Genomic DNA, 26,641 nt, shown 5'->3' with positions numbered 1-26,641 from the left:
TCTTTGTTTTAATATTTCCTTTTTTCAATTGCCTTTATTATTTTTAATTTAAATCATTTTATTGCTTATTGATTTTATTTCTTACTGTTTCCTATTCTTATATTAATTTTTACAATCCTTGTTTTTATTCTTTATTTTTAATTTAGTTCTTTATGCATGCTTATTGGTTATCGTTATTGCTGAGGTTCCTGGAGCTGCAGGGGTTCACCCTTATCAGCACTCTCTGCTGGCACACATGCGCACGCGCGCACACACACACACATACCTGGCCTTCCCAGAAAGACAAACAGCAATAAGAGGTCAGTGTCCTGTTTCACCGGCTGCCACCCTCACTCAGGTCTTATTAGCTCACTCACCCAGCTGGAGTGAGGCTTACCACCATGTCCAAGCTGGTGGCCTTCCTGCTGCTCTGGGGTGAGGCATCCCAGGCCTGGGTCCCCTGGGTGGGAGGGTGGGAAGGGGCAGGAATGGGGGCCTCACAAGCATGTCTACGCAGGTGTCTCCCTGAGCCCAACTGCAGAAGCGGCCACATGTGAGTCAGGGCCGGGCCTGGGATGGTGGGTCAGGGCTGGTCTAGTGGCAGTGGGGCCTGAAGACGTTGGGTGCGCGTGGTGCTTGGGGATGTAGGGTGCACACACACGTGCTCTGGTGGTGGTGGGTGCACACAGGGGGTGCCCACGTCCTGGTGCCTGGCTCTGACCCTCATTCCCACGCAGTTTTCGAGACCCAGCCGGACCTGTGGGCAGAGGCCAAATCACTGCTGAAACCCTGGGAGGACCTGACATTGATCTGCCAGGCCAAGCTGCATACCACGGATTTTGAGCTGTTTAAGGATGGGGTGCTCCAGAAACATATGCACCTTGATGAAGCTGCCATGGAGCAGCGCTTCCCCCTGGGAGCCGTGACGGGGGACACTCGGGGCCTCTATCGCTGCCGCTATGCCTTTGGAGGTGGTAGCTGGACCCAGCTGAGTGACCTGCTGGAGGTGACTGGGACGGGTGAGTAGCCCTCCCGTCTTCCCCCTCCTCCCGAAGGCTAGGGGACTCGGGGAAGTCACCTGACATTTCTGAGCCTCTATTTCCCCACCTGTAAAATGAAGGTGATTTTTTAACTGACCCCAGATGGTTGTGAGGAATAAATGACTGAATTACCAGAAAGTGCTTAGGGCAGGCCTGGCACACAGTAGGGCCATTCGCACACCTTCCTCTTATTTTATGCCCCTGTCCACCTCCCTGGCTCCCTCGCGTTTTCATGAGAGCGTTGGTCCAGGTCAGGGTGGGCCTTCATGTCTCCTAAGTCACGCGGAACCGTGAGCCCTGCCCCACCCGCAGAGCCCCTGCCCCCGCCCCTGCTCAGAAGCAAGCCGGTGTCCTGGATCACGCCGGGCCTGAACACCACCCTGCAGTGCCGAGGGGGACTTCGGGGCGCGACCTTCCTGCTGACTCGGAAAGGCGACGGCCAGTTTCTGGAGGTGGCTGGGGCCCCTGGGGCCGCGGAGGCCACCTTCCCAGTCCACCGGGCTGGCAACTACAGCTGCAGCTACCGGACCCACGCGGCAGGCACCCCCTCGCGGCCCAGTGCCGCCGTGACCATCGAGGAGCAGGGTGAGTGTCCGGGCCACGCGGGGGGCCTCCGGGGCAGGCTGCCTTTACCTTGACCCCCAGCCCTGAATGCCCCGCCCGGGACGGGGGCTGGGAGACAGCTGCTGGGCCGCGGCAGGCCCGGCGCGAGGCTGCGGTGCGGCGGGAGCGCAGCGGCCGGAGGCGGGGCCTCCTCCGCGAAAGGCCTCGGCCGCCAGCTGCCCGCCCGCCCGCCCCGCAGCCGCGCCGCCGCCGCCCACGCTGAGCGTCAGGGGCGAGTCCGCCGACGTCCTGCGCCCCGGCGGGAAGGTCTCCCTGGGCTGCGCCGCGCCCCTGGAGGGCGTGGAGTTCCAGCTGCGGAGGGGAGGCCGGGAGCTGAAGGTCAGCCGGTGGAGCACCACCCCCGGCCGCGTCCACTTCGACCTGGAATGGCCGGCCCCGGGGGAAGGCGGCCGCTTCACCTGCCGCTACCACCTGCGCGGCGAGCGCATGCCCTGGTCCGCGGACAGCGCGCCCGTGGAGCTGCTGCTGAGCGATGGTGAGCCGCGCGCTGCGCCCTCGGGACGCGGGGGGACGCGGGGAAGGGCCCCGGGACTGCAGGGCTCCGGCCAGGCCAACCCCGACCAATGTGCGGGGCCCAGTTTCCCAGCTGAGCGGGAGGCGATGAGCTCGGCCACCTCGTGGCCCCACGAGCACTTGGGTCGACGCTCGTGTGGCACAGGCCAAGCAGACGCCACGTGCCCGGGGACCCCAGCCTGTAGGGGGCTCGGGCTGGGGCTGCAGGACCTGCCCAGGACGCGCACAGGGAGCGTCAGCTCGGGGACGATCCCCCCGAGCGGGTGACGCCCCCCCTTCCTACCGACAAACTAAGGAAGAGCGCAGATCCCGGGGCGCGGGAGGCCGAGCGACGCGGCCCTGCGGGGCGGCCCTGCGGGGCGCCGGGAGCCGGGAGGGGTGTCGGGCAGGGCGGCCCAGGCCTCCATCGGCGGCGCCCCCGCCCCGCGTGTCCCCGCAGAGACGCTGCCCGAGCCCAAGCTCTCGGCGGAGCCCGCGACCCTGCGCCCCGCGCCCGGCGCCCTGGTGCAGCTGCGGTGCCGCGCGCCGCGGCCGGGCCTGCGCTTCGCCCTGGAGCGCGAGGACCGCGGGTGGCGCCGGGTGGTCGGCCTGCAGAGCCCCGCGGGCGCCGAGGCCCGGTTCGAGCTGCGCGACGTGACGCCGCTGGACTCGGCCAACTACAGCTGCGTCTACGCGGACACGGCGCGGCCCTTCGCGGGCTCCGCGCCCAGCGCGCGCCTGGAGCTGCAGGTGGACGGTGAGCGGACGGAGCCCGCTTCCCCTGCAGGCTTCGCGCCCGCCCGTGCCTCAGTTTCCCTGTCGTCTCGCCCGCCTCGTCCGCCCGGGCCCCTTTTCTGGGCAGCGCGGGGTCTCCGCGTCCCTCCCATTTCCTCGCCGCGGTCGCCAGGGGCGGAGGCCTGCGGCGCACAGGGCCCGCGCTCGGCTCCGCAGGGACCACCACTTCCCTTGGGGGCGCCTCCCTTCCCCTCACCCGGGCCTGAGCGCCCCGAGCGGGGACCCCGAGAGCCTCAGGCCAGGGCCCGAGAACGGGGTGACGAGGGGACACGCGGCTGAGCAGCAGGCACAGGGCAGTGTTTGCGGCGTGCGCGCAGCTGCCCGCTCGGGGCCCAGAGAGCGGAGACGGGCCGAGCCCCGGCGTCAGGGCTTCAGTGCCGGTGGACGAGGCCGCGAGGGGTGGGCGCAGCTCCGCGGGAGGGGAAGGACTGACTCCGGGGCCCTCTGCCCCACCCAGGGCCCCTCCCCAGGCCGAAGCTCCGGCCCCTGTGGAGCGGGGCGGTGCGTCCCGGCCGCGACGCGGCCCTGCGCTGCGAGAGCCCGGTGCCCTACGAGACCCTGGAGCTCCTGCGGGAAGGGGAAGTGGTGGCTTCAACGTACCAGCCCTCGCAGGACCTCGTGCTGACCTACGTCGGGCCCCAACATGCCGGCAAATACAGCTGCCGCTCCCGCTCCCGCTGGCCCCTAGTGTCTGAGCTCAGCGACCCGGTGGACCTCCAGGTGGCAGGTGAGGGTCCCCTGGGTCCTGAGGGCTAGGTCCCGTCCCTGGTCCCCCACCCTTGCCCAGACGGTGTCCTCCACCGGGAGTGCCCTTCCCTGGCCTGTTCCCGGACACTGGTTAGTGTGCTTAGTCTCTGCTGGGGTTGGTGGGGAATTGTGGGCAGGGAAAGGACATGTGCAAAGGCCCTGGGGCAGAAAGTGGTTTGGTCAGCTGGAGCACCAGGAGGGAGGCCTGGGTATGGGGGGCGTCTTGGCTGCCGGGCCTCAGTGAGGTCTGCCCTGACTGCTCGCAGGGTGCCTTCCTCCCGTGACATTTCTCTTTTGTCACTTTTATCTAGATCATTGATCCAGCTGCAGACTCTGGCTGCTGAGGACATCCAGGTTCAGTCTAATCCTGCTGCAGCTGGAGGCTAGACTCCCGGAGGGAGGCAGGAGGGCTCTCCCTAATCCCTCCTGGAAACTAATAAATGCGATGACAGACTTTAAAACATGTTTGTTGCCATTGTCAGCCCTGCTGCAGGGGCTGGATGCCCAGGGTTGAGGGAAGGGGGCTGGTATCCTGTGTGCTAAAGGCTGGGTCTTCAGGGTAGAGGAGCCGAGAGTTGGTTCCAGGGCCCACTTTTTTTCAAGACCCTCTTCTTCCATCAAGATGCCCCCCCCCCTCCAGGCTGCTGGGCCCCAGCCAGGGTGGGTAGTAGGTAACTTGAGGCCCCAGACACAACCAACCTCGCCAGCCTTGACCAAATCAGTCTCCACAGGGAGAGGCATTTCAGAGGCTGCACTCCGCAGTTCTGTCCTCTGGTCTGAGTGGCCATCAGGTGGTGGTGCTGGGCTGTGTCCCTGGCCAAAGGCCAGGTGTCCCACGTGGAAGCTGGGGTGGGGGGGACTCCTCTCAGTTCTCATTCCTGGCATCTGAGCCCACTTGCCTCACCTGACACCCTCCTGATGAGCCCTTGCCAGGCCCCTGCCTGGATTTTGGCCCTCCAGGTGCTGCCATACAGTGGCATATATTCATATTATCAACTCATACTTGATAAACTGTCTTCACGGAATTTGCCTATTCCACCCGTGGTCCGATTCACACATTCCTGTATTCTGAATGCCCGAAGGGTCTGTAGTGACATGCCTGACGTCGTCTCCTCCACCCTGCCCCAGCCTCTGCTAGTCTAGCTGGAGGCTTATTAATTTTACTAATCTTTTCAAAAAAACTACCTTGGGCCCAGCCAGAGTGGCTCAGTGGTCACGAATGTTCTCCAACCCCTTGTCCCTGCCTCTATAACATGGGGATGATTGTCCTGTCCTCAGTGTTGCATGAGGATTGAGGTGATGTATATAAATTACTTGACAGACTAGCACCCGTAGGCTCCTAATAAAGATTCCTCATCTCCTCCGCCCCCCTCCTGCTTTAGACAGACATGGGCTGACAAGTATCTGGTGACAAAGTGAGCTCTGGAGATGCTCAGAGTGTCAGTGGGATGGCGAGTCCGCTCTTCAGTGAGACTGGGAGAGCTGGGGCAGGGAGAGGTGGAGATGGACGTGGGAGCCAGAGCCAGAGCCAGGTGCTGCACAGCACAGGTCACTTAGGTTCAGGGAAGTCACTTCTCTGAGGTCCCTCTGCAGCTGGACTTCAGGTCCATGTCTTCTCTGCTCCCTGTAGTGTCTCAGGCCCATGTGACCTTGTCCCTGGGAACACATCTCACTTGTTTCTCCCTACGTCTAGCAACTCCCTCTCCGCCTGTCAGCCTCAGCTGCATAGTGGGTGGCAGTCGGCCTGAGACTGAGTGTATCTGGGACTCTCTTGGAGGTACTGACACCAGGTCTCTGTCTCCCGGGGGTCTCAGCCTTCCTGTCCTGAACCCTTCCCCTTGGTTGGTCTTTATATTCTCTGTTGACTCGACTCAGAGAGCACAAGTCCAAGAGGTGGGGAAGCACGCAACTGATGGCGGGTCGAGGGGCTCATGTGCAACGGGACCTTCAGAGAAGCACGAAAGAAGATGGACGCCCTAATAGTTGGGACGAGAGGCCATAACATCCAGTTACAGACATGTCCCTGGAAGAGGGACAGGGTCACGGAACTGTGAGTGAAGGCCAGGGAGCACACTGACAGGAGGCTGGCGGCCACAGACTCCACAGCCCCGGGGGCTCTGGCACGAGAGAAAGGGCAGATTCAATACGGTACCGTTTTATTGAGGCCACTGTGTGCCAGGCCTGGGTGAGTGCTGGGGCCCTGGGAAAATCAGGCTGTTCTTGCCTTGCAGGGCCCACAGTGGTGGGAGACAGTCCAGAAAACACACACAAGGACACTGCAGGGTGGGGCGTGGCAACCACCCCCGGGAAGGCACCAGTCACAGCATGTGCTTTCAACAGACACAAATCAGGGCCCGTTGTATCCTGCAGTGATACCTGGTAGATCAGAAAACAAGACAGGGACCCTATTCTTGGAAGCTCAGGGCATCCTTGGGAAACACGCTGCATTCTGCAAAGCGTGAATACCACATGGTAGGTGAGGAGAGGTAAGTCACAGGCACTCTGCAAGCGAGGAGGGCCACCTGAAGTCAGCCTGAGGAGGCGGGGGATACTGCTGGGGCTGGGGTGGGGGGATGTTTGAAGCATCTTGGAGGAAAGCGGAGAGGAGGATTCCAGGCACAGGTACCAAGGCACAAAGGCAGGAAAAAGTATGGCTTCTTCAAGAATCGCAGGTAGCCCTAGCCAGTTTGGCTCAGTGGTTAAAGCATTGTTCCTGCGGACAAAAGGGTCCCGGGTTCGATTTGGGCCAAGGGCATATACCTCAGTTGCTGTCTTGATTCCTGGCCCTGGTTGTGGCACGTGCAGGAGGCAAGCAATCAATGTGACATCAATGGCTTTCTCTCCCCCTCTCTCCCTTCCACTCTCTCTGAAAAGCAATGGAATAAATATCCTTGGGAGAGGATTTAAAAACAGGGAACTACAAATAGTTCCACGTGGCCACGAATGCTCCTGAATGGCAGGTGCAGGAAGGAGTTGAGGTTCATCCCATTTCACATCACTGTGCACAATGAAAGATGACCCTATTCAGGTGCACAAATAAGGTTAACTGGCAAGGTTGTTTAGGGCCCAAAGTGGCTCCCATCTTGGAAAACCTGTGACCTATTCAGGAAGCTTTGCTGTAGAAGGTGATGCATCAGAGAGTTTTCCCCCGTGGAGAACACTCAGGTTCAGGGTGTAGAAAGAGCACCATGGAGGCTGGTGTGCAGAAGGCAGGAAAGGGTGTGGAAGGGCCCCTGCTGGAGTCCACACAAGAAGTGGTGAAGGCTTACGTGAGGTCACGATGGTGGAGAAACGAAGCAGAGTTGAGTTTAGGTGAAATGAACAGGGCTGATGGCTGGTGGGACGTGGAAGGAGGGGCAGAGGCACAAGCAAATGACTCCAGGCCAGTATCAGCAGCACCCTTGGCAAAGACGGGAGGATGAGAGAGACGCAGTGTCTAGAGAAGGCCTCACTGAAGAGGGAGCCTCAGGTGGCCTTGGACTGGACGTAAATAAGTGGAGTGGATAGTTGGTGGAAAGGCACCAGGTGATGTGGGCAGTGTCCTTCCTGGGCTAAATAGGACAGGAACTGGGGTGTGAACCTGGAGGCCCAGCCCAGAGCATCCTGGGACCACTGAGTCCTGACAGAAATGCCCCCCGACTGCCCTAACTCTAAGGACCAACCCAGATCCTCTCTGAGACCGGCCTAGTGGGGATGCAGGACAGCAGGATCCTTCTGGAAGCTGGACAGCTTTCCATTCATCCAGGTTCCCAAATGCAGAGTTGCTCCCAGACAGCCCCAGGTCTGCCCTTAAGAACCACATCATTCTGGAGAAGTTATCGATGCCCCACCCTGTTCTTCCTGGCTCCTTCGGAACTCAGGGTATTTTCTGTGTTGAGCCTGAGGGTGCCTTGGGTGGGTCACTGCAGCACGGAGAGGTGGACTCGCAGGTGTACCAGGAGGGCCGAGCTGCGGCTGAAGGCTTTCCCACAGTCGCTGCACTTGTAGGGCTTCTCCCCCGTGTGGACTCTCTGGTGCTCCATAAGGGAGGAGCTCTGGGCAAAGGCCTTGGGGCAGACCTGGCACCGGTAGGGCTTCTCCCCAGAGTGGATCCTCAGGTGCCGGATCAGAGCCGAGCAGTCGCTGAAGGCTCTTCCGCAGGCGTCACATCTATAGGGCTTCTCCCCAGTATGGGTGCGCAGGTGCTGAGTCAGGTGGGCACTCTGGCTGAAGGCCTTGCCACACGCATCACACGCATAGGGCCGCTCGCCCGTGTGCACCCGCTGGTGCTGGGTGAGGTGGGTGCTGCGGCTGAAGGTTTTGCCACAGTCCCCACACCTGTAGGGTTTCTCCCCGGTGTGGATGCGCTGGTGCTGCGTCAGATGAGTGACCCGGCTGAAGGCCTTGCCGCACTCCTTACACACGTGGGGCTTTGCCCCTGTGTGCACCACCTGATGTTGGGCCAGGTGAGTGCTACGGCGAAAGGCTTTTCCGCACTCACTGCAGATGTAGGGCGTCTTCCGGCAATGGCTCTTCCTGTGTGCCTCCAGGGCGGGGGAGCTCTGGAACGTGTGCCCACATTCCCCGCACTTGGAGGGCATCCACTCCGAGTGCACGCATGGAGGCTCTGTGCCACAACAGTCCAAAGGATCTAATTTCTCCTTGGGAGGAGTCTTCTCTTGCCAGGTGACGTGTGACCACACACTGGGAATATTCCCAAAGGCACCAGATTCACAGCCAGGCTGGCCCATGGGGGCTTCCTTGTGAGGCCCTGGAGCATTCCTGAAATCTGTCTCTCTGGTGAAGGACTCTGTCCAGACGTCCCCTGAGAGTCCTGCTGGCCTCTCTGAGCTGCCCTGGGGTCGGAAGGCATCACCAAAGGCGTGTCCTGGGGAAACGCCCCCCACGAGGGTTTGGGTGGCTTTGCCTGACTCTTCCGAATCGCTGTGTTTACAGCCTGCCTCTGAGAGCTCAGCTCCCGGCTCCCATCCTGAAATAGCCGGAACCACATTGTCAACCCTCCCCTACACCAGCCTCCCCCACTCTGAACCAGGCTGGCCTCACTCTGTAAGGGGACAATGGGCCCCTCCTGACAAGCGGCCCCATTTGCGCAGGGAAGTGTCTCACTTGGTGTCTGGTTGACAAAGGGCACAGGGCTGGTCTCCCACACCATCAAAAGCTGCATCACTTTTGAGAGCATCCGATCCTTTCCCCATTCCCCCAAACTGCATTCTTCAAGGCTCCTGATTTGGACTCAAGTGTCAGAAGGAAAACCCTGAGGTTGAACTGATTTGAAAGAAAGAAAGAGTGAGACAGTGAGCATGGGAGGCGTCTGTCTTCACCATCACTGTGTTTGTGTCCCCGTGGTGGGCCCGAGTGCCCCTAGCTCTCAGCGCCTTGCCTCTGGGCTTGAATGGGTCTGCAAGTGCTGGGGGGATGAAGGATCAATCCTGGATGCCAACGACTGAAATTTCCCGCAGTCAATTCTACCTTAACCCAAGTGGACAGCTGCTGCTGTGGGTGAGAGGGTGGTGCACGTGCCTGGCCTCTCCGAGCCCCGAGGCCTAGTCTTTATATAAAGTGCTGCGCGGGCAGAGCATGGCTAAGGGCAGTTGGAGACTGGGTTGTGTTCATGGTGGAGCTGCGCCTGCCCTGACCTATGCTTGATGGGTGCACAGAACATCGGTTCCTGGACAGATCCCAGGAAGGAGGGGGCAAGGAGGGGGCCCCAGCTCTGCTGCTGGCCTGCTCCTGGGCCTGGGGCAATCTTGCCCTTGTCTGGACCTCAGTTTTCTCATCTGTAAGAGAGGAAGAATACACTGCTGGCCATTATGAGGCTCCGAGTGCAGTGGGTAATGTCCATTGTCTCGTTTCAGATTCTATCTTAGTTTCAGACAAGGAAACTGAGGCCCAGCTGAGGAAAGATCTTCAGTAACTGGTACAGGATCACATAATTAGCTCAGAGAGATTGAGTAACTTATAAAAGATCACACAGTTAGGCCAAGCTGGGGTTTTGGCTATAGAATCTCATCCTTCAATCCCAGACACCCCCTCAGCTCCCCCAACCCAGCCATTTGCTGGGTCCTGCCTTCCCCTTTCTCCTTTTATTTCAGAAACGTGCCCTTCCCAGAATGTATGGGTCCATATACATGACTGGGCCTTTGCCCCACCACTGCATCTGCCTGGACTACTGGCTTTCTCTCATCCTTTCAGCCATTTTGCCTTTTCTCTGAAGACTCTGAGCCCTGTGGAAGATGGGGCCACTCCCTCCCTCCTCTCCCTGTCCCTGTGAGCCCTGTGAGATCTGCGTGGGCACAGCCAATGGGGCCAAGGAAGGGCACCTGACCAACATCTGTTTCTCAAGGAGCTGAACGAACTGTCCTGACAGCTACTGTTTCATGTGCTGCAAAAGCATCACCTCAATGACAGCTCTCAAGTGACAGTGAGGTAGGTAGTACGACTACGATCCCCATTTTACTGAGAGGGAAACTGAGGCACAAGAGAGTCACACGGCCAGGAGGAGTCAGAGCAGTGGCTGTGACTACTGGGCTCCAATGATTCTTCTGTGTCCTAATTCCATGTTCGTCCAGCCCAGGTGGGTGCCCAGCACACCCACCCCACCATCCTGGAGGAGCCTTCACTTCCTGCTCTTACTGTCCCAGGGCTGGGTCCTCCCTGTGTCCCATGGGACTGCCCTGGGCCAGGACATCTGTGTGGGTCTCCCAGAGTGACACTGCCTACAGGCCCAGGGCAGGTCTGAGTCACCCACACCCTGGACACCAGCATGGGGGTACTCAGAGGTGATGCACAGGGACATCTGGCATTTCTGTCCCCCATCCCCACCCCAGGGATCCTGCCCCTCATCTGGTACCAGCAGCCTGGTTTTCCTCTGGGGATCTACCCTGCTCACATCATTCTGTGGGGTCTGGTCAGCCAAAGACAAGCACAAGGCCCCAAGCAGTTCACGGGGCTCAGCCTGGGGACCTTTCTCTGTTCTCCTCCCTGGGGTTGCTGGGCCAGCTTTGTCTCCCTTGGGGAGAGAAGTGGCTTAAGAATGAAGGTACAGTAGGAAAATCCAACCGAGAAACAGAATGACTGTAAGAGTCCTGAGGCTGTCAACTGACTCCTGGGCACAGCAGTGAGGCCTCCCCTTTTGCTTCAGTCAATCTGAGCTGGGTGTTGGGTCATTAGCCATAAAAATAGATGTGCTTAGCACATCGTGAGAGCTTGAGTGATTACAAATGGTAGGACAAGTGCTGAGCGACCCCAACCCTGACCCCTGCTCTCCCCATTGCCATCCAGCTGCTGCCCCTCACCTCTCTTGTCCAGCGCCTGAGTCAGATCCTCCACCAGCATGGCAGCCTCCTTGCCACTCTTGGGGCACTGGGCCCCCACCCAGGCCTGGATCTTGGGGGGCAGCACGCCCAAGAACTGCTCCAGCACCAGCAGCTCCAGCATCTGCTCCTTGGAGTGCGCCTCGGGCTGCAGCCACTGGCAGCAGAGCTCATGAAGCTGGGCCAGGGCCTCATGCGGGTTGGATGCGTCCTCATAGCAGAAGTGCCGGAAGCGCAGGCGTGCATCCTCAGGGTGGGCCACGTTGCCAAGGCTATATTCCTGGACCTGGGAGAGGCTGGCCTCCTCCTCCTCCACCTTCACATGCAGGAAGCCATCCTGTTCCCAGGGCACCGGGCTCAGGGGGACCTGGGGGATGGCCATCGGGCAGCAGCCTTGGATCTGGATCTGCAGAAAGATCAGAACTTTGTCATCATGGAACCTGGGTCGCTGCCTCACACCTGCAGAGCAGAGCAGATACTGGCCTGGGACCTGTGAGATGTGATTCACTCTCACAGAGAAACAGATCCTCAGAATAATCAAGAATGAACAGTTCCCAATGCTTGCACAGTGTACAGTGCGACGTCCCATGCACCAAGAGGTCAACGGTTTATAACCTTGTAAACACACAACTCCTTAACCTAGGAGAGTGGTTCTTTCTTTTTCCTGTTTTTTAAATATGTCTTTAAAATTAATTTTAAAGAGAGGAAGGGAGACAGAGAAAGAGAAAAATATTGATTGGTTGCCTTAGGTATGTGCTCTGACTGGGAACTGAATCAAACCCACCACCTTTTTTTTTTTGGTACACAGGACAGGGCTCAACAAACTGAGTCACCCAGAGGGGGCAGAGCGCGGCTCTTTCATTTCTCACTCCTTCCTCACACCTGACCTGGAAACAGCACCTGCCTTGGAGGGTTGTGGCGAGGTTACTCAAGGCGGTCACAGGCGCGTCCTGCACAGGCTGGGCTCGCAGCAAACAGGCAGTCTGAGGACGCCACAGCCGCCTGCCAGGCCTAAGCTCCCGGGGCGCCGGGACATAGCCGCAAACCGCTGGTCACGCAGCTGCAGCTGCAGACAAGCAACGCACACATTCTCTGTCGCAGACTTGAATCACCCTGCGAATCACCCCCACTTCAGTCCCTGTGACCGAAATCTCAGCCAATCGCACGGCTATACGCGCACATCCTCTCCCAGGCAGCCTGTCGGTCGTGCCCGAACAGTCCCAGGCAGCACAGTGTCTGTCTGTCTTCTTCTGCAAACTTACTGGTTTGCACAGAAAGAGCAAGGGGGAGAGAGAGGGAAACATCGATGTGAAAGAGAAATACGGCTCGCACGCCTCCCCTAGCGCCCCATGACGTCGGGGTGCGCCCTGCGCAGGGGTGCAGCCCGCAGCCTCGGGCCCCTCACTGCCGACCCGGGAGTCGCAGGCTCCGCCCGCCCTCCGCGGAGACTGCCCCGAAGGCACGCGCACGCTCTCGGGCGGCCCCGCCCCCGCACACGCGCCGACGGCCGCCCCCCGCGTGGGCCGCACACCTGACCCGGTCGGCCGGCCGCCCCGCCCGTCGCTGAGAAGCCGCAGCCAGGCTGTGTCCGGCGCAGGAGCTCGGCCTCCAGGCTCAGCGCGACCCGCCGGCCAGTCCCCGCGCCTCGCCCCTTCGGCGGGCCCCACATTTGACCAGTTAGTGCTACGTTCCGTCCGTCCGTCCGTCCGTCCCACTCGCGACGCGTCGGTCCTGCACTCGCGGCTGGCAGTCAGCCCTTCCCTCCCGGCCGCGGCCGGTCCCACACACGTCATGCGAGCCGCCGCAGGCGCTGGCGGCTTCCGGGCTGGACCCCGGCGGGACCCCTCTCGGACCCACCTCCACCGCGCGGCGAGCGACACTCCCCGGAGCCGCCGCGGGTGCGCCGGACTCTGGAGCCCGACGGCGCGCGACCCCGCCGGGACCACCGCTCCCAGAATGCGCCGCGCAGCCCAGCGGGACCACCGCCCCCAGAATGCGCCGCGCAGCCCACCGGGACCACAACTCCCGGCATGTCCCGCGTCCCTCGTCCAGCGTCGGCTGGGGTTACAAATCCTCGAGGGTGCCTCGCGGGAGCCCCCCGAGCGTCCGGAGGCATGCCGGGAGTTGTAGTCCAGGCGGCTTTTGTGGGCCTGGCGGGGCGGTAAGGGGAGGGTCTGGACGGTTCCTGCTCGGGAGGCCGAAGCGCGCACGGTGCGCGGGGTGGGGGGTGCGTGAGGAGTGCGGGTACCGGCGTGGGGTGTGTATCACGTGTAGTACGTGTGGCTCGGTGCGACCACGTACAGGTGTTTCCGCGCATGCGTCGCGTGGCTGCGCGTGGCCTGGGGGTTGGGCTGTGTCACTGCCCTGTCCTCCTAGATATTGGCTGATAAACGGCGTGGCCACGAAGAGCCTCTGTCCCAGACCCGCCCTGGCGAGGGGTCACTCCCAGGTCGCCCTAGATTGGTGACAGGGCCATAGGCCCCACCCCGGGGCGAAGGGGGGAGGAGGAGGGGCGGCCCGGGCGAAGGCCCCGGATGCGGGTTCCCGGCGGGCTGCGGCCGCCGACCCGCACCCAGGGGTGCACGCGCCGCAGAAGCGGGAACCAGCGTGCGTGCTGAGACCGCTGGCGTTTTTGGAAACTCACGTGGGCGGCGCCTGGCGTGAGCGCGGTGTCCTGGGCCTCGGGCTGGGCCTCAGCGAGTCCCCGGGAGCCGCAGCTGGGGGCGGCGGGAAGAGGGCGGGCCCTGCGGGAGGCCGCTCTCCCGCCCTCGCGCCCCGGGACCGCGGCCCCGCGCCTCACGCCCCGCGCCCTGCGCGGCGCGCCCTGGCTGCGCCGACCCCCGCGGCTGCCCGACCGCGGCCCTACACGCTCCGGCGTCCGGCGTGCGCTGCGCCCCGCGCCCCAGCTCCGCTCGTCCTCAAGCCCGCCCCGAGCGCAGCGACGCTACGCGGCCCTTTTAGAGGAAACCGGCACCAAGAGGAGCCCCGGCCTGAGTCAGGCCGCTGCAGGAAAGCACTGCCCGCTTCCTGCCCCAGGACCCGCCAGGAGGGCTGGAAACCGTCTGGGGGTACAGCACCGCGCCGGGGCTCGGGCAGGGCCGGCGAGGATACGGGTGACCCAGGGGAGGACCCCGCTTGGAGCAGAAAGCCCTGGACTGGTGGCCCAGTGTGGGCCACTTACAGACCTGTTTCCTCCTGGGTACAGCAGACGCAGGTGCGGGGGAGGAAGGATGGCAGGAGGCAGTGAAGGCCTCATGACCGAGACCACACCCCTGTCACACCCTCCACCCCTCCTGACCCCAGGCCAGGCCAGGGCTCCACAGAGAGCGGCTCCTGATGTGATGCTAGGAGGCTGGGCCTCAGTCCCCTGCCTCTGCAATAGGGAGCCATTGCCCTGGGCGGTGGGGCTCAATTGGTTGTGCATCCTGCCGTTCATTGAAAGGTTGCCAGTTCGAGTCCAGGTCAGGGCATATGCCAGGGTTTCGGGCTTGATTCCCCAGTGGGGTGTGTGCAGGAGGCGGCCGGTCCGTGTTTCACTCTCACATCGATGTTTCTTCCTCTCCCTTCCTCTCTAAAAATCTATAGAAAATCTTAAAAAATAAAATGGGAACCATCCATGAGCCTAGGCCTAGTCCCTATGCTGCAGCTCTGCAGCTCTATGCCACCCCCAGGCCGCAAGGTTCTCAAGGGCTCCCTGCAATGCTGGCTGAGTTCCCTCGTGAGGGTACAATGAGGTACAAGGAAGGAAACAGGGCACAAAGCAGTTAGATCAAAGGTGGTGAAGCAAGTGACCGTTATGTGGGGATTTGAACCCCGGCAGTCAGGCTGAAGTCTGTGCCTTCATAAAGATATTTTATTATTTTTATTTTTTAAAAAATATATCTTTATGGATTTCAGAGAGAGAGGGAGAAACATCAGTGATGAGTCATTGATCGGCTGCCTCCTGCACACCCCCCACTGAAGATCAAGCCGGAAACCCAGGCATGTGCCCTGACTAGGAATCGAACTGGCATCCTTTTTGGTTTTATGGGATGACACCCAGCTGAGCCACACCTGCCAGGGCTGTCAACATGCTTCTTTACAGGGGCTGTTTGGGGACATAGTGAGATACCAGGTGGGAGAGTGCTCTAAAGAGGGAAGCTGATACTCCCAGCTGTCCTAAATTCAGGACCTGGTAGAGACTCTCAGGAGGGAAGGGCTGACATGGGAGGGCCTTTTTCATCTCCCAACAGGAATGAGAAGGGTGAGCATCTCCTGGGACCGATGCACCCAGGCCCGCATCTACCCCCCAGTCTCTTTCACAATCTGGGAACAGTGAGTCTGGTGGCTAAGTCAAGTCTTAGATCTAGGATCAAATCCACCTTCATCGCTCTCTGCTGGGTGACCTTGGCCTTGGTTTTCTGTCTGTATAAAATGGGGTAATAGCACCTTTTATGGAAGGCTGCTTGTTCATTCATCCATTTAAAAAACACACCATGGACCAGGCACTATGTTATGGAACTATAGTCTAAGATGAGTGGGAACTAGTGTGAATCATGCCTTTGTCCAGGGAATTCTCCTCACTTCATCTCGTCAAGGAGTGTATTATTTCACATCATCACAAAAAGGGCCAGTACCCTATAATATTTTGAGATCACATAACTTATTACAGTATATTGTTATAACTGTATTTTATTATTACAGGGTGGGTTCTTCTGGTGACCAGCCCCCACCTTTAGGTTACTCATGGGCTTTCTAAAAGTCACCTCACTCATGTAAGTCCACAGACTTTATTTAGCTCTGTGCCAGAAACAGGATGAAGACCAAATATAGGGAGGCCCCCAAAAATGTACACACACACGTAAATTATAAAGGCAGTGTTTATTAAAATACATCTCACTTTCAAAATTGAGCTCTCGGCTGTTAAACTGTGTATACATTTTTGGGACATCCTGAGTCACAAGTGGCACTCCCCCTCCCCACCTGGAAATTGAGCTACTATAAACACATGCAGTGAGTGTTCTTTTCATTCATTTTTCTGTGGATCCACAAGGACTCCTTAAAAACCAATGGATAGGCCCTGTGTGGTACCAATGACCTTCTCTAGTTAAGGACTGTCCTTGGGTACAATGTGGCACCTGAAAATGCTACCCGCAGGTGGAAGGCCTGTGTCACCTGGTGAAGCGGGTTCCTCGTATGCTGGCTGACCTGGCCATAGCCTTCAGTCCCACTAGTCAGCTGATCACAAGGGGGAGTTTTTGTTGTTGTGTGTTTTTTTTAAAAATATATCTTTATTGATTTCAGAGAGAGGAAAGGAGAGGGAGAGCGAGAGATAGAAACATCAATGATAAGAGAGCCATTGATCGAGCCCACAACCCGGGCATGTGCCCCGACTGGGAATCGAACCCTGATCGCCTGGATCCTAGGTCGATGCTCAACCGCTGAGCCATGCCCAGCCGGGCACAAGGGGGAGTTTTAAAAAAATCCTCTCAGCCACCAGCCTTTAGACCAGCACCGTCCAAGAGAACTTTTTGATGAAGAAAATGTTCTATTTGTAACTAGTGAGCAGTTGGAACGTAGCTAGTGTGACTGAGGAACTGTATTTTTATGTTAACTTTGGTTAAGTTTTATCTAAATAGCGACCTGTGGCTAGCAGCTAGCATGTTGGACAGCACACCCTCGCTGACTGCACCTTGGATGTCCTTACAGGAGGCCTACAGGAGACTGCTTTTCAGACTGGATTCAGATTTCATCTGAGTTACCTTTTTAAAAATTATTTTTAATACTCCCAGAAGATATTTTTTCCATTGCTTTTCAGATAGAGTGGAAGGGGGAGAGAGAAAGAGAAACATCGATGTGAGAGAGGCACACTGACTCCCGAACCTGCCAGGGCCTGGTCAAACTCGCAAACTTTCAGTGTGAGTGCCGACACTAACCACTGAACTATGCTGGCCAGGGCTCTTTCCAGTTAAAACTTCATGCAGTCAAAGCTATTTTACATAAAACCAGTTCCGTTAACACACAAGCACTCACATACGTATATATAGAACAGGTGTGGCCAAGACACACAGTCATATGGGTGTTTTAGTGGGCGAGACAGACAGTAAACAATGAAATCAATTATTAAACTTACTTTGATTTGAAAGGGTGGAGACTTTTTATTTTTTGAACTGGTAATACTTTCTACATGTTTCAAAATTCCAAAAATATCAAAAGATATAGAGTGAAAATTATTCCTCAGCCCTTTCCCCCCATTTCGCCTCTCCAAGAGCAACTGGTTACTTTGCACCCTTTCAGAGAGTGTGTGTGTGAGAGCAAACCTTTCCTCTTTCCACAAACGGGAAACACAATACACACTGTTCACACAGTCTCAACCATGTGTCTTGGAGCTCTTCCCACATCAGTACACGAAAACAGTCCATTTTTAAGGCTGGGTAGTTCACCCCACACAGTGATCACTCAGCTAGTCCCCCATGGTCGACGCTGAGGTTGTTTCCAGGTTTTTACTTTTGAAATCAATACCATGTACAACCAGTCTGCACGCCTACAGACACATCTGTAGAATTCTTCCTAGCCACAGGTTTGCTGACACAAAGGGTTTGTGTGTAACTTGGCAACTGATAAACCACCCTCCCCAGAGGCTGTGTCAGTTTGCTCTCCAGGAAACTGTAGGAAACTTCTGCTTTTGAATAAAAGTCAAGGCTGGTAAAATGCTGAGTGAAGGGCACATCCTACAATCCTCCTGAAGGGTAATTAGAAAAGCTACAAGAAATTCACTGTCAGAGGGAAATGCGCACAAAAAAGTAAGAAGCACGTGTTACAGAGAACTAGAAGGGAGTTCAATTTTTTAAACATAAATAACTACATACGCATTAATATTTTTTGTGCATATAAGATTTAGTGTTTTGCCCAGCTGGCATGGCTCAGTGGTTGAGCATCCATCTATGATCCAAGAGGTCATGGTTCAATTCCCAGAGAGGGCACACGCCCGGGTTGTGGGCTCCATCCCCAGCAAGGGGCGAGCAGGAGGCAGCCGATCAATGACTCTCTTATCATTGATGTTTCTCTCCCTCTCCCTTCCTCTCTCTGAAATCAATAAAAATGTAAATATTAAAAAAAAAAAAAAAAGATTTAGTGTTTCATTATACATGTTGGGGCAAACATTGGTTTATAGTTGTGAGTATGGGAAAGTTTACTGCTGTATTTATTATTGTATTATTTTTTCGTTTTAAAAAAAATACATTTTTATTGATTTCAGAGAGAAACATCAATGAGAGAGATGAGACAGAAGCATCAATCGGCTGCCTCCTGCACACCCTCTACCTGGGACGGAGTCTGAAACCCGGGCATGTGCCCTGACTGGAACTGGGAATTGAGCCGGAGACCTCCTGGTGCATGAGACAATGCTTAACCAACTAAGCCACACCGACTGGACATATCATTGTATTATTTTCCATCTGAACGACTATAAACCTAGTTTTGTCCCACCCTGTATGTACACGTTTTAAAGAAAAGATTCTAAGAATAATTAACAAAATCTTAGTGGTAATGACCATTTGTGGATGGTGGAAGTATGAAGAATTAAATTTCATATAGATGTTCACACTTGTATTATTTTCATTTTGTGCATTTTCCTCCAAAAATGTGCATTACTTTTATAAACTAATAAAACCATGTGTTCACTAGTTTATAGTACTTTCCCCTGAGGAGTTTCTTAACTGTTTCAAATATATCTACAAGGAAGTCAATAGGAATATTATGCTTAGAAAATGTGATCCGAAAAGATAAATGGAAAATTTGCAAAGATCTCTGCTGCCTGGGAAGGGGAGGTGAGTGCCAACAGTGACGAGGCCACTGTACCCTAAGCCCACCCAGTGTCCACTGTGAGAACTGCAGAAACAAGAACCTTCAGGTGCTGCTATTTTGGGGGCCAGGTGGAGGGGAGGGCAATTTCAGACCCAGTTCTAGAGTCATCTAAAACATTAAGTCACAGCTGGGCCTCCCATTCCTACAGCACTGGTAGCTGGAGCATTTCTAAGTCTGTATCCATACCGCTGACAGGGCAGTGAGAAGGAACTGTCAAAAAGGGGCTCTGGTGTGGTTGGCCCACTTGGTGACTTGTCAAGTCCCTCTCAGGGCTGTCCAGCAGCTGTGGCAGGGGTAGGGGAGACAGGACAATGCGAAGAGTGAGGCGTTTAGGTGGTAAGGCAGAGGCAGGACCACTAAGAAGGTCCTGTTTTTGTATTATCTGAAGTTACACATTTGGCAGAAGTGATGACCTAGCTGAAATGACTCCATTTTTTTCTCTCTCTCTCTCTCTCTCCTATCTACTGTCTCTGAAAAGAAACAGAAAAAATATCCTCAGGTGGGGATTAAAAAAAATAATCAAACGTACAGGATTGTCAGTACAGCCCTGATCAACCAATTCAGTTTGGAAAACATCAGCTGCGGTGCTGTTTCTACCTGGGCACATGTGGGCAGGATAGGATGTTGAATAGTATCCCCGGCCTGAACCCACTTAGATAATAGTGGCACCTCTCCCTTCTGCCAGTTATAACAAGCAAAAATATCTCCAGACCTCACCATCTGAGAATCTCCAGCCTAGACCAACACTGGCTGTTGCAAGGCAATGGTTGTCACAGGAGCTGTGGCACCCCCAGGGGATGCTGTGGCATTTCACAGGGCTTCTGTGTGGGCATAAGAGTGGCTGATGTGGGTGGGAGCCAAGCTGCTGTAATACCTGTGTAGTGCAGACTGGCCCCTGGGGACCTTGTGTGTATATATGAAACAACCTGTTTGTGTGAACTTAGACCCTCCGTCAACTTCACGTGTAAACACATTAATTCCTGAATGCTGAGAATTTTATACAGAATTTTCCAGAAATGCAGTGGCATTTTGTTTTGCTCAAAACTTTTGCAAGAGTGAGTCAGCACTTTGAAAAATCACATCCCACACAGGAATGCCCCTCACAATACTTCATGGCCAAGCCCAGATCCCATGTACCAGATGACAACAGATAGGCAGTGCTGGGTCTCCAGCCCAGTTGTGGAGATTCCACACCAACTCAGTACACGTCACTCCATCATAAATTACTTCTGTTTTATTTTAATTATCCTTTCCAAAACGGGGCCATACGTTGACTATTCTGACATTACCTGTGAATCCACTTCAGGTTCATAGAGGGAACAGTACAAGATATCTGGTTAAAGGGGGCACTGGGCTTGATAGATCTGAGGACCACCAATCGCAGATGTTTGGGCAGCATCTTTCTTAGGAAATCAGAGGTAGCCCTGGGCCTTTCTACCCCATGTGCTGAACACCCCATGTGAACTTACCACATTTCTGTACCAGTGGTTCAGTCATCTGTAGTTTCTCCCTATGTGGAGTCTCTGATGTCAAGCACGGGTGTGCCCACAGGAGGCTCTTCTACCCCAATCACATGCACTGGATTTTTCTCTTGCATGATCTCTCGGATGTCAAATAGGGCAAGTGCTTTGTTCCCAGGCTGTCCCACCTTTGTCCCGCCCCCAGGGCTCTCACCTGTGAGCACAGGCTGATGTGAGCTGCGGCCAAGGGGCTGCTCTTGCCGCCGCCGTTTCCGCACACGAGGCTCATCCCTTGTGTGAGTTACCTGGTGTCGGATGAGGTGCGAGCTCTGAATGAAACACTTCCCACACTGACCACACTTAAAGGGCCTGTCGCTCCGCTGAGCCGTCTCACCTGGATTCAAAGGCGAGTCGCAGCTGGCCCACTGGTGCTTGGTGAGAGCTGCTGTCTGCTCGAAGATCAGCCTTTGCCGGCACTCATAGGGCTTCTCCCCAGCATGCTTGCGCTGATGCTGGGCCAGGGAGGAGCTGTGCCTGAAGCCCTTCCCGCAGTGGTTGCACTCGTAGGGCCTCTCCTCAGTGTGAGTCCTCAGGTGCAGGAACAGGCATGTGGTTCGAGAAAAGGACTTCCCACACACACTGCAGGCATAAGGCTTCTCCCCAGTGTGCGTCCGCTTGTGTCGGCCCAGGGAGGAGTTCTGGTTGAAGGCCCTCCCGCAGTCCTGGCACTCATAGGGCTTCTCCCCGGTGTGGATCCTGCGGTGCACGGTGAGGTGCGTGCTGTGGCAGAAGGACTTCCCGCACTCAGCACACTTGTAGGGCTTGTCTCCCGTGTGGATACGCTCGTGCTGAACCAGGGAGGAGTTCTGGCTGAAGGCTTTCCCACACTCTTTGCACATGTAAGGTCGCTCTCCCGTGTGGATCCTCTTGTGCACCGTGAGATGCGCGTTGTGGTTAAAGGACTTCCCGCAGTCCATGCACTTGTAGGGTTTTTCCTGTACGGGGCTTGGTGTGAGCTCCGCGACAGAGACAGCTGGAGGGGACACTGTGCTGCAGTCACCACGGTCACAGGGCTGCTCTCCCGAGGAGCCCATCTGCTGAGTGACTGAGAGCGAGTGACCCCCAGAATCTGTGACCTGAGAGTCGGAAGTAGAGAAATATGCTCTCTCAGAAATCTCTGGGAACAGATTTAGGTTTGAATTCAGGACACAGTTTTCCCCACGTCTGAGACTTTCATGGCTTTTCTCTTGAACTCGTGCTTTTTCGAGGCAATATTCCAACTTCCTTAAACTATCCTGGTCCTTCTCAGGCACCTTGACCTGGGCTTCACAGTCCCAGCCTTCCCCTAGTGTGGCAGGACAGGCAGTGTCCCCCAGAAAGCCTGCCCTTTCCATGACACAGGACAGCTCCTCCTCGGGAAGGACCTGGTCCATGGATGGCGCTGGGTCCTCAGGTCCAGGTTCCCAGCCTGAAAGAAAGCAAAAACCTCTGAGGGGATGATGGAAAATACACAGAGAGGAGACAGGGCCCCAGTAGCTCGGGCCTACATCCCAACTGTCCTGCCTCCAGGCAAATGCCTGCTTTTATGTCAACACCAAGTACCCCACATACAAACAGAGCTTCACGCATTCATCCTTGTAACAAAAATTCCCAGAGCACCTGCCATGAGCCAGGTTCAGGTCTAGATCATGGGCTGAAAAATGAAGCGTCCCAGCTACAGATGGTTTTTATGTGTATTTTTAAAAAATCTTAAATGGTTTTTTACTTTTCAATTACAATTAGCATATAATACCATATTAGTTTCAGGTGTATAACCCAGTGACTAGACATTACATAACTTAAGTGATCAGGTTATTATGTTTTTAAAGGGCGGTAGGAACAAAAAAGAACATGCAACACAGGCAGGCAGAATTCTAACCCTGTCCCTTGGCTGTTCAATCAGATAGTCATGGATGTCCTGCTGTGAAGGGGTCCTGCAGGTGACAGGAAGACCACTTATTAGCTGACCTTAAACCTTAAAATAGGGAGATGAGCCCTGGCCGGTGTGGTTTGATTGCTGGTGAGGGCACATGCTTGGGTTGCAGGTTCGGTCCCAGGTCGGGGTGCATTCGGGAGACAACCGATTAATGTTTCTCTCTCTCCCCCTCTCCTTTCCTCACTCTAAAATCAATAAAAACATAAAAAATATATATATAGGGAGATGATGCTGGGTTACCCAGGTGGGCCCAAAGCAATCCCCTCAACCTTTATGAGAAAAGGGAGGTAGAAGGAGAGCAGCTATGCAGGGGGCATCAGTCAGGGAGTGCAGGTGCCTCTGGGAGCTGAGACCAGCTCTTGGATGACAGTCTGCAAAGACCCAGAAATCTCAGTTCTAAGATGCACAGAGCTGAACTCTGCCAGCAACCCAGTGCAGCCTGGATGCACAGTCTTCACAGGCCTCCCACTTGGCGGTTCTTACCTGGACAGCAGCCCTGGGCAAGTCCTCTCTCTGCCATCCACAGCTCAGAGCCTTGCTCCAGCTGGGAGATGACTTCGGGTTTGGGAAGCTCAGGCCCTGGAAAAAGGGAAAGACACAGAATGTGGGGTTCTGCTCCGGACACAAGGAACCAGCCCAGCCTCCAGACTGTCAGGACACGGGGACGCCTCACAAGGTGAAGGCTTTGCTTCAGGGCAGACACCTCCCTGCCCACATGTTCCACAGGGAAAGAGAACCCAAGGTTCCTGATTCCTAGCCCAAGGTCAAGTCCTCATACCAGAGGTCCTACAACCTATTACCCATGAAGGATAAGTTACTGCAGGAATCTGCCAGTCAGCTCAGGAAGTGGCCTCACCAACAGAGAGCAGATGCCCGAAGGTCTCCAGCATCACGTCACGGTACAGGGTCCTCTGTGCAGGGCCCAGCTGTCCCCACTCCTCCTGGGTAAAGTCCACAGCCACATCCCAGAAGGTCACCGGTTCCTGAAACATCAAACACACACTCAATCGGCTGAATTGTCCCCATCAGTGCTCTCAGGAAGAAGAGGAATGGGGCAGATGATGGGCAGGCCAGTATCCTGAGAGCGCACACGTTCTGGGCAATGTGAGCAAGGTCTCTATGGGCACCTACTGGGCTGCCGCATGGAGGTGTGGGTTGCACTGCCAGGACATGTGAGAACAGCCAGGCAAGATCAGTGCCACCCACAGCTGACCTACAACAGATATCAGACAGGTGAGGGTGCCAACAGAGATGGGTCTACACTTCTGACTTGCAGATCTGTGGGCCAAAGAAGTGTTGCTGTCTCAAGGCACTAGGTTTGAGATAGTTTGTAATGTAGCTACAGTTAACTGATACACTAACCCTCAGATTCGAAGCAAGGCTTGTCATCCTCTCTGAAAAGAGGGGTGTACAGCTGAATCAGAAACTCACTTGCCTTCAGGGACCAAACAGGCTTACAAGTGACTGAAGTGGGTAAGAGCTCAATAGAGCTTTTAACCTGTGAGAAGTGACATTGGAGGGGACAGGTAATGTGTACCCTGTTTGAAGTGGTAGCCGGGACTCAGCTGAACGTGGGGAGATACCGGCCTCAAGTGGTCAGAACTGCCAATCTCTGGTGAGAAGCTGAAAATTAGGTCATGGTTTTGAGTGAAAACTTTTATTTTATTTTTTAAATTTCCAAAAATTTATTACTGAAAATAACTATTTTTTTAAAACTTATCTTTATTGTTGAAAGTATTACAGATGTCTCCCTTTCCCCCCCTCACTGATCCCCTCCACCCTGCATCTGCCCCACCCCCAGGCCTTCCCCATACTATTGCCTGTGCCCATGGGTTAGGCATTTATGCATATAAGTTCTTTGATTAATCTCTCCCCATCCCCAGCCCTGATGAGTGAGAACTTTTAATTTTTATACGTTGATACAATGAACTTAAAATGTGTCCCACAGCCCTGGCAGCTGTGGCGCAGTTGGTTGGAGCCTCCTTCCATACACCAAAGGTCACGGGTTTGATTTCTGGTGGAGGTGCATGTCTAGGTTGCATGTTTGATCCCCGGTCCTGGTCAGGAATGTGTGGGAGGCAATAGGGCAATGTTTCTCTCCCTTCCCCTCTCTCTAAAAATCAATCAAATCCTCTGGTGAGGATTAAAAACATAAATAAAATTAAATGTGTCCCACAAACGAAAACCCTTTTGTGGGCTGGCTGTGGGAAGGTCAAAAGCTAGATATTTCTGGATCAGAGTCTTGGCTCTGCCTCTTCCTCCTCAACAAGCACAGAGCAGGGACCCTTGTCTGCCTCCTCCTTTCCTGGTCTCCTTGGAGGCTATCATAGGAATTAAGTGGCTATAAAACACTTCTTACAGGACAACCAAAGAGCCACACACAAAAGAATAAAGTTGGTCCCCTACCTCATATAAATGTAAGAGCTAAAACTATTAAACTCTTAGGAAAAAACACAGGGATAAACCTTCATAACCTTGGATTTGGCAAAGAATTTTTAGATATAACAGCAAAGGCACAGGCAATAAATAGAATTTCATCAAAATAAAAAACTTTTGTGCTCCAAAGGACACTAGAAAAAAGACACCCACATAATGGAAGATACTAACTGCAAAACACTTATCTGATAAAAGACTTGTACCCAGAAGTTACAAAGAACCTTACAAATCAATAATCAAGGCTTGAATAAAGCAGACAAAAGAGACAGGAAGAAAACATCAAAAACGACGCAGCCCTGGGTGGGCAGGTCAGTCGGGTAGTGTCGCCCCCATACACCAAGGTTTCGGGTATGATCCCTGGTCAGGGCACATACAAGAATCTCCAATGGATGGAAAAACAGGTGGAGCAACAGATGAGTGTGTCCCCCTCTCTCAAAAATCAATAAGTAATAAAACTGACAGTCTCACTTTGCAAACCAAATTTGAAATAATGCCAACCCCTGTGAACAACAAGGCAGAAAGGCCACAGCCGAGTAGCCCAGGTGACAGGAGGGTTGTCCTGTGTGCGCCAAAAGGTTGCGGGGTCCATCCGCAGTCAGGGCACACAGCCAGGTTGCGGGGTCCATCCGCAGTCAGGGCACACAGCCAGGTTGTGGGGTCCATCCGCAGTCAGGGCACACAGCCAGGTTGCGGTTCCGTCCCCAGCTGGGGTGTTGAGTTGGCAGCTGATTGATGTTTCTCTCTCTCTCTGAAAATCAGTAAACGTATCCCTGGGTGCCGATTAGGAGGGAAAGACAGGCAGAGAGCACTGAGCGCCAAGACGCGAGCTTCAGGAGTTCCGAGGGACTCCTGGCTCCCGCCAACCTGCCGAAACCGCACTGGAGGGCACAGGCAGAGGCCGCTCCGCCTAGAATCCCGGGGGCTGTGGGTCCGGGGGCCTCCCACAAGGGAGTGCAAGCCCTGGCCGCCCGCACTGCTGTCCCCCGCGCCTCACGGGGTGGCGCCGCGGGGACCGCGGTGGTCGTTTCGCCCACTAAGGGGCGCGCGGTGACCCCTCCCGCCCCCCGAGGCGGTGCCCGGTCCGCAGGCCGCGGCTGCGCGGAGCCGGGCCCTCGGTGGGCGTCTGCCGACTCCATGCATCAGAGCATCTCCAGTCAACACCTCCTGCCCGTCGTCGGGGTCGGCCTCCGGGGCGGGAGGAAGGCGCCGGCGGGAGCGGGCTGGCGGCGGGCCGGGAGCCGCGTGTGCGCGCTCGGGGACCCGCGGCCCGGGGTTCGATCCCGGCCCCGCCCCTGAACGGCCGAGCCAGGGAGTGCCCGCCGCCCGGTCCCTCAGTTTCCCCCCGTGGAACGGGGAGGACGCCCGGGCCCTGCTCGCCGCGCGCCACGAGGGCTGAGGGGTCGGAGCCTGCGGGAGGCGCAGCGCCCGGCCCGATGCCACCGTTCTTATTGTTACTGCTGTTACCTGAAGCTGTTTCGGCGGCGGAGCCGTAGCCATCGCCAACGCCGCCCCTTCCTCCTCGGGGTCCATTCTGGGCCGGCAGGCGGAGGACCTGAGCCCCGGACGACCGTAAACCAGAGAGCCGCCCCCTTCTCAGGCACCGCTCGACTCGCAGCCCCCCGGACAATGGCGGCCGCGCCGGCGACGCTGCGACTACAACTCCCAGAAGGCCGTGCGGCGCGTTGCCGCGCCCGACCAATGGGGTCTCCGTTTGTTGAGGCCTGGACCAATGGGAGCCTCTTGGTCTCGGGCCAATAGGAGCCTCCGCCCTCCGGCTTCCGGCCTCCGGGCGGCGGCGACTCTGGCTGCGATTTACCCCGGGCGGTGGGGCGACCTGGGCCTCCCCCGCCTGCGAGACGCACCTCCCGCGGCCTCGCCTCCTGCCGGGGCGCCGCTGCTGCCCCGCGGTCCTCCCCTAATAGCCTGCACGCCGGG

The 26,641-nt window shown here is 56.2% G+C and overlaps 3 protein-coding genes across 5 annotated transcripts; 1 reads left to right on the top strand and 2 right to left on the bottom strand.

Annotated features, from left to right (window-relative positions):
- The first annotated feature begins 380 nt into the window (after positions 1–380).
- A1BG (alpha-1-B glycoprotein) lies at positions 381–3,686 on the top strand. Its single transcript, XM_087827085.1, has 7 exons — positions 381–414; positions 497–532; positions 717–998; positions 1,332–1,604; positions 1,822–2,118; positions 2,596–2,892; positions 3,388–3,686. Exons 1-7 carry the CDS (start codon positions 381–383, stop codon positions 3,684–3,686), a joined length of 1,518 nt encoding a protein of 505 aa, XP_087683211.1.
- Positions 3,687–5,816: 2,130 nt separating this feature from the next.
- ZSCAN22 (zinc finger and SCAN domain containing 22) lies at positions 5,817–13,698 on the bottom strand. 2 transcript variants are annotated; one of them, XM_016215868.2, is made up of 3 exons: positions 13,635–13,698; positions 10,973–11,396; positions 5,817–8,646 (listed from the first exon to the last, which is right to left on the bottom strand). In XM_016215868.2, the coding sequence occupies exons 2-3, from the start codon at positions 11,370–11,372 to the stop codon at positions 7,577–7,579; spliced, it is 1,470 nt and encodes a 489-aa protein (XP_016071354.2). In that variant the 5' UTR covers positions 11,373–11,396; positions 13,635–13,698; the 3' UTR covers positions 5,817–7,576. The 2 variants fall into 2 exon arrangements, with proteins under 2 accessions (XP_016071354.2, XP_016071352.2); XM_016215866.2 differs by lacking the exon at positions 13,635–13,698 and having other exon boundaries at positions 10,973–11,736.
- Positions 13,699–20,054: 6,356 nt separating this feature from the next.
- On the bottom strand, positions 20,055–26,310 carry ZNF8 (zinc finger protein 8). Of its 2 annotated transcripts, none has more exons than XM_016215864.2 (4): positions 26,171–26,310; positions 23,127–23,253; positions 22,754–22,849; positions 20,055–21,763 (listed from the first exon to the last, which is right to left on the bottom strand). In XM_016215864.2, exons 1-4 carry the CDS (start codon positions 26,234–26,236, stop codon positions 20,346–20,348), a joined length of 1,707 nt encoding a protein of 568 aa, XP_016071350.2. In that variant the 5' UTR covers positions 26,237–26,310; the 3' UTR covers positions 20,055–20,345. The 2 variants fall into 2 exon arrangements, with proteins under 2 accessions (XP_016071350.2, XP_016071351.2); XM_016215865.2 differs by lacking the exon at positions 26,171–26,310 and adding an exon at positions 23,808–24,023.
- Between the last annotated feature and the right edge of the window lie 331 nt (positions 26,311–26,641).

Source organism: Miniopterus natalensis, chromosome 18 (genome assembly GCF_054644295.1).
Source record: "Miniopterus natalensis isolate mMinNat1 chromosome 18, mMinNat1.hap1, whole genome shotgun sequence".
NCBI lineage: Eukaryota > Metazoa > Chordata > Mammalia > Chiroptera > Miniopteridae > Miniopterus > Miniopterus natalensis.
Note: the sequence above shows the minus strand (reverse complement) of the source record. Positions and strands in the feature narration are given on the sequence as shown.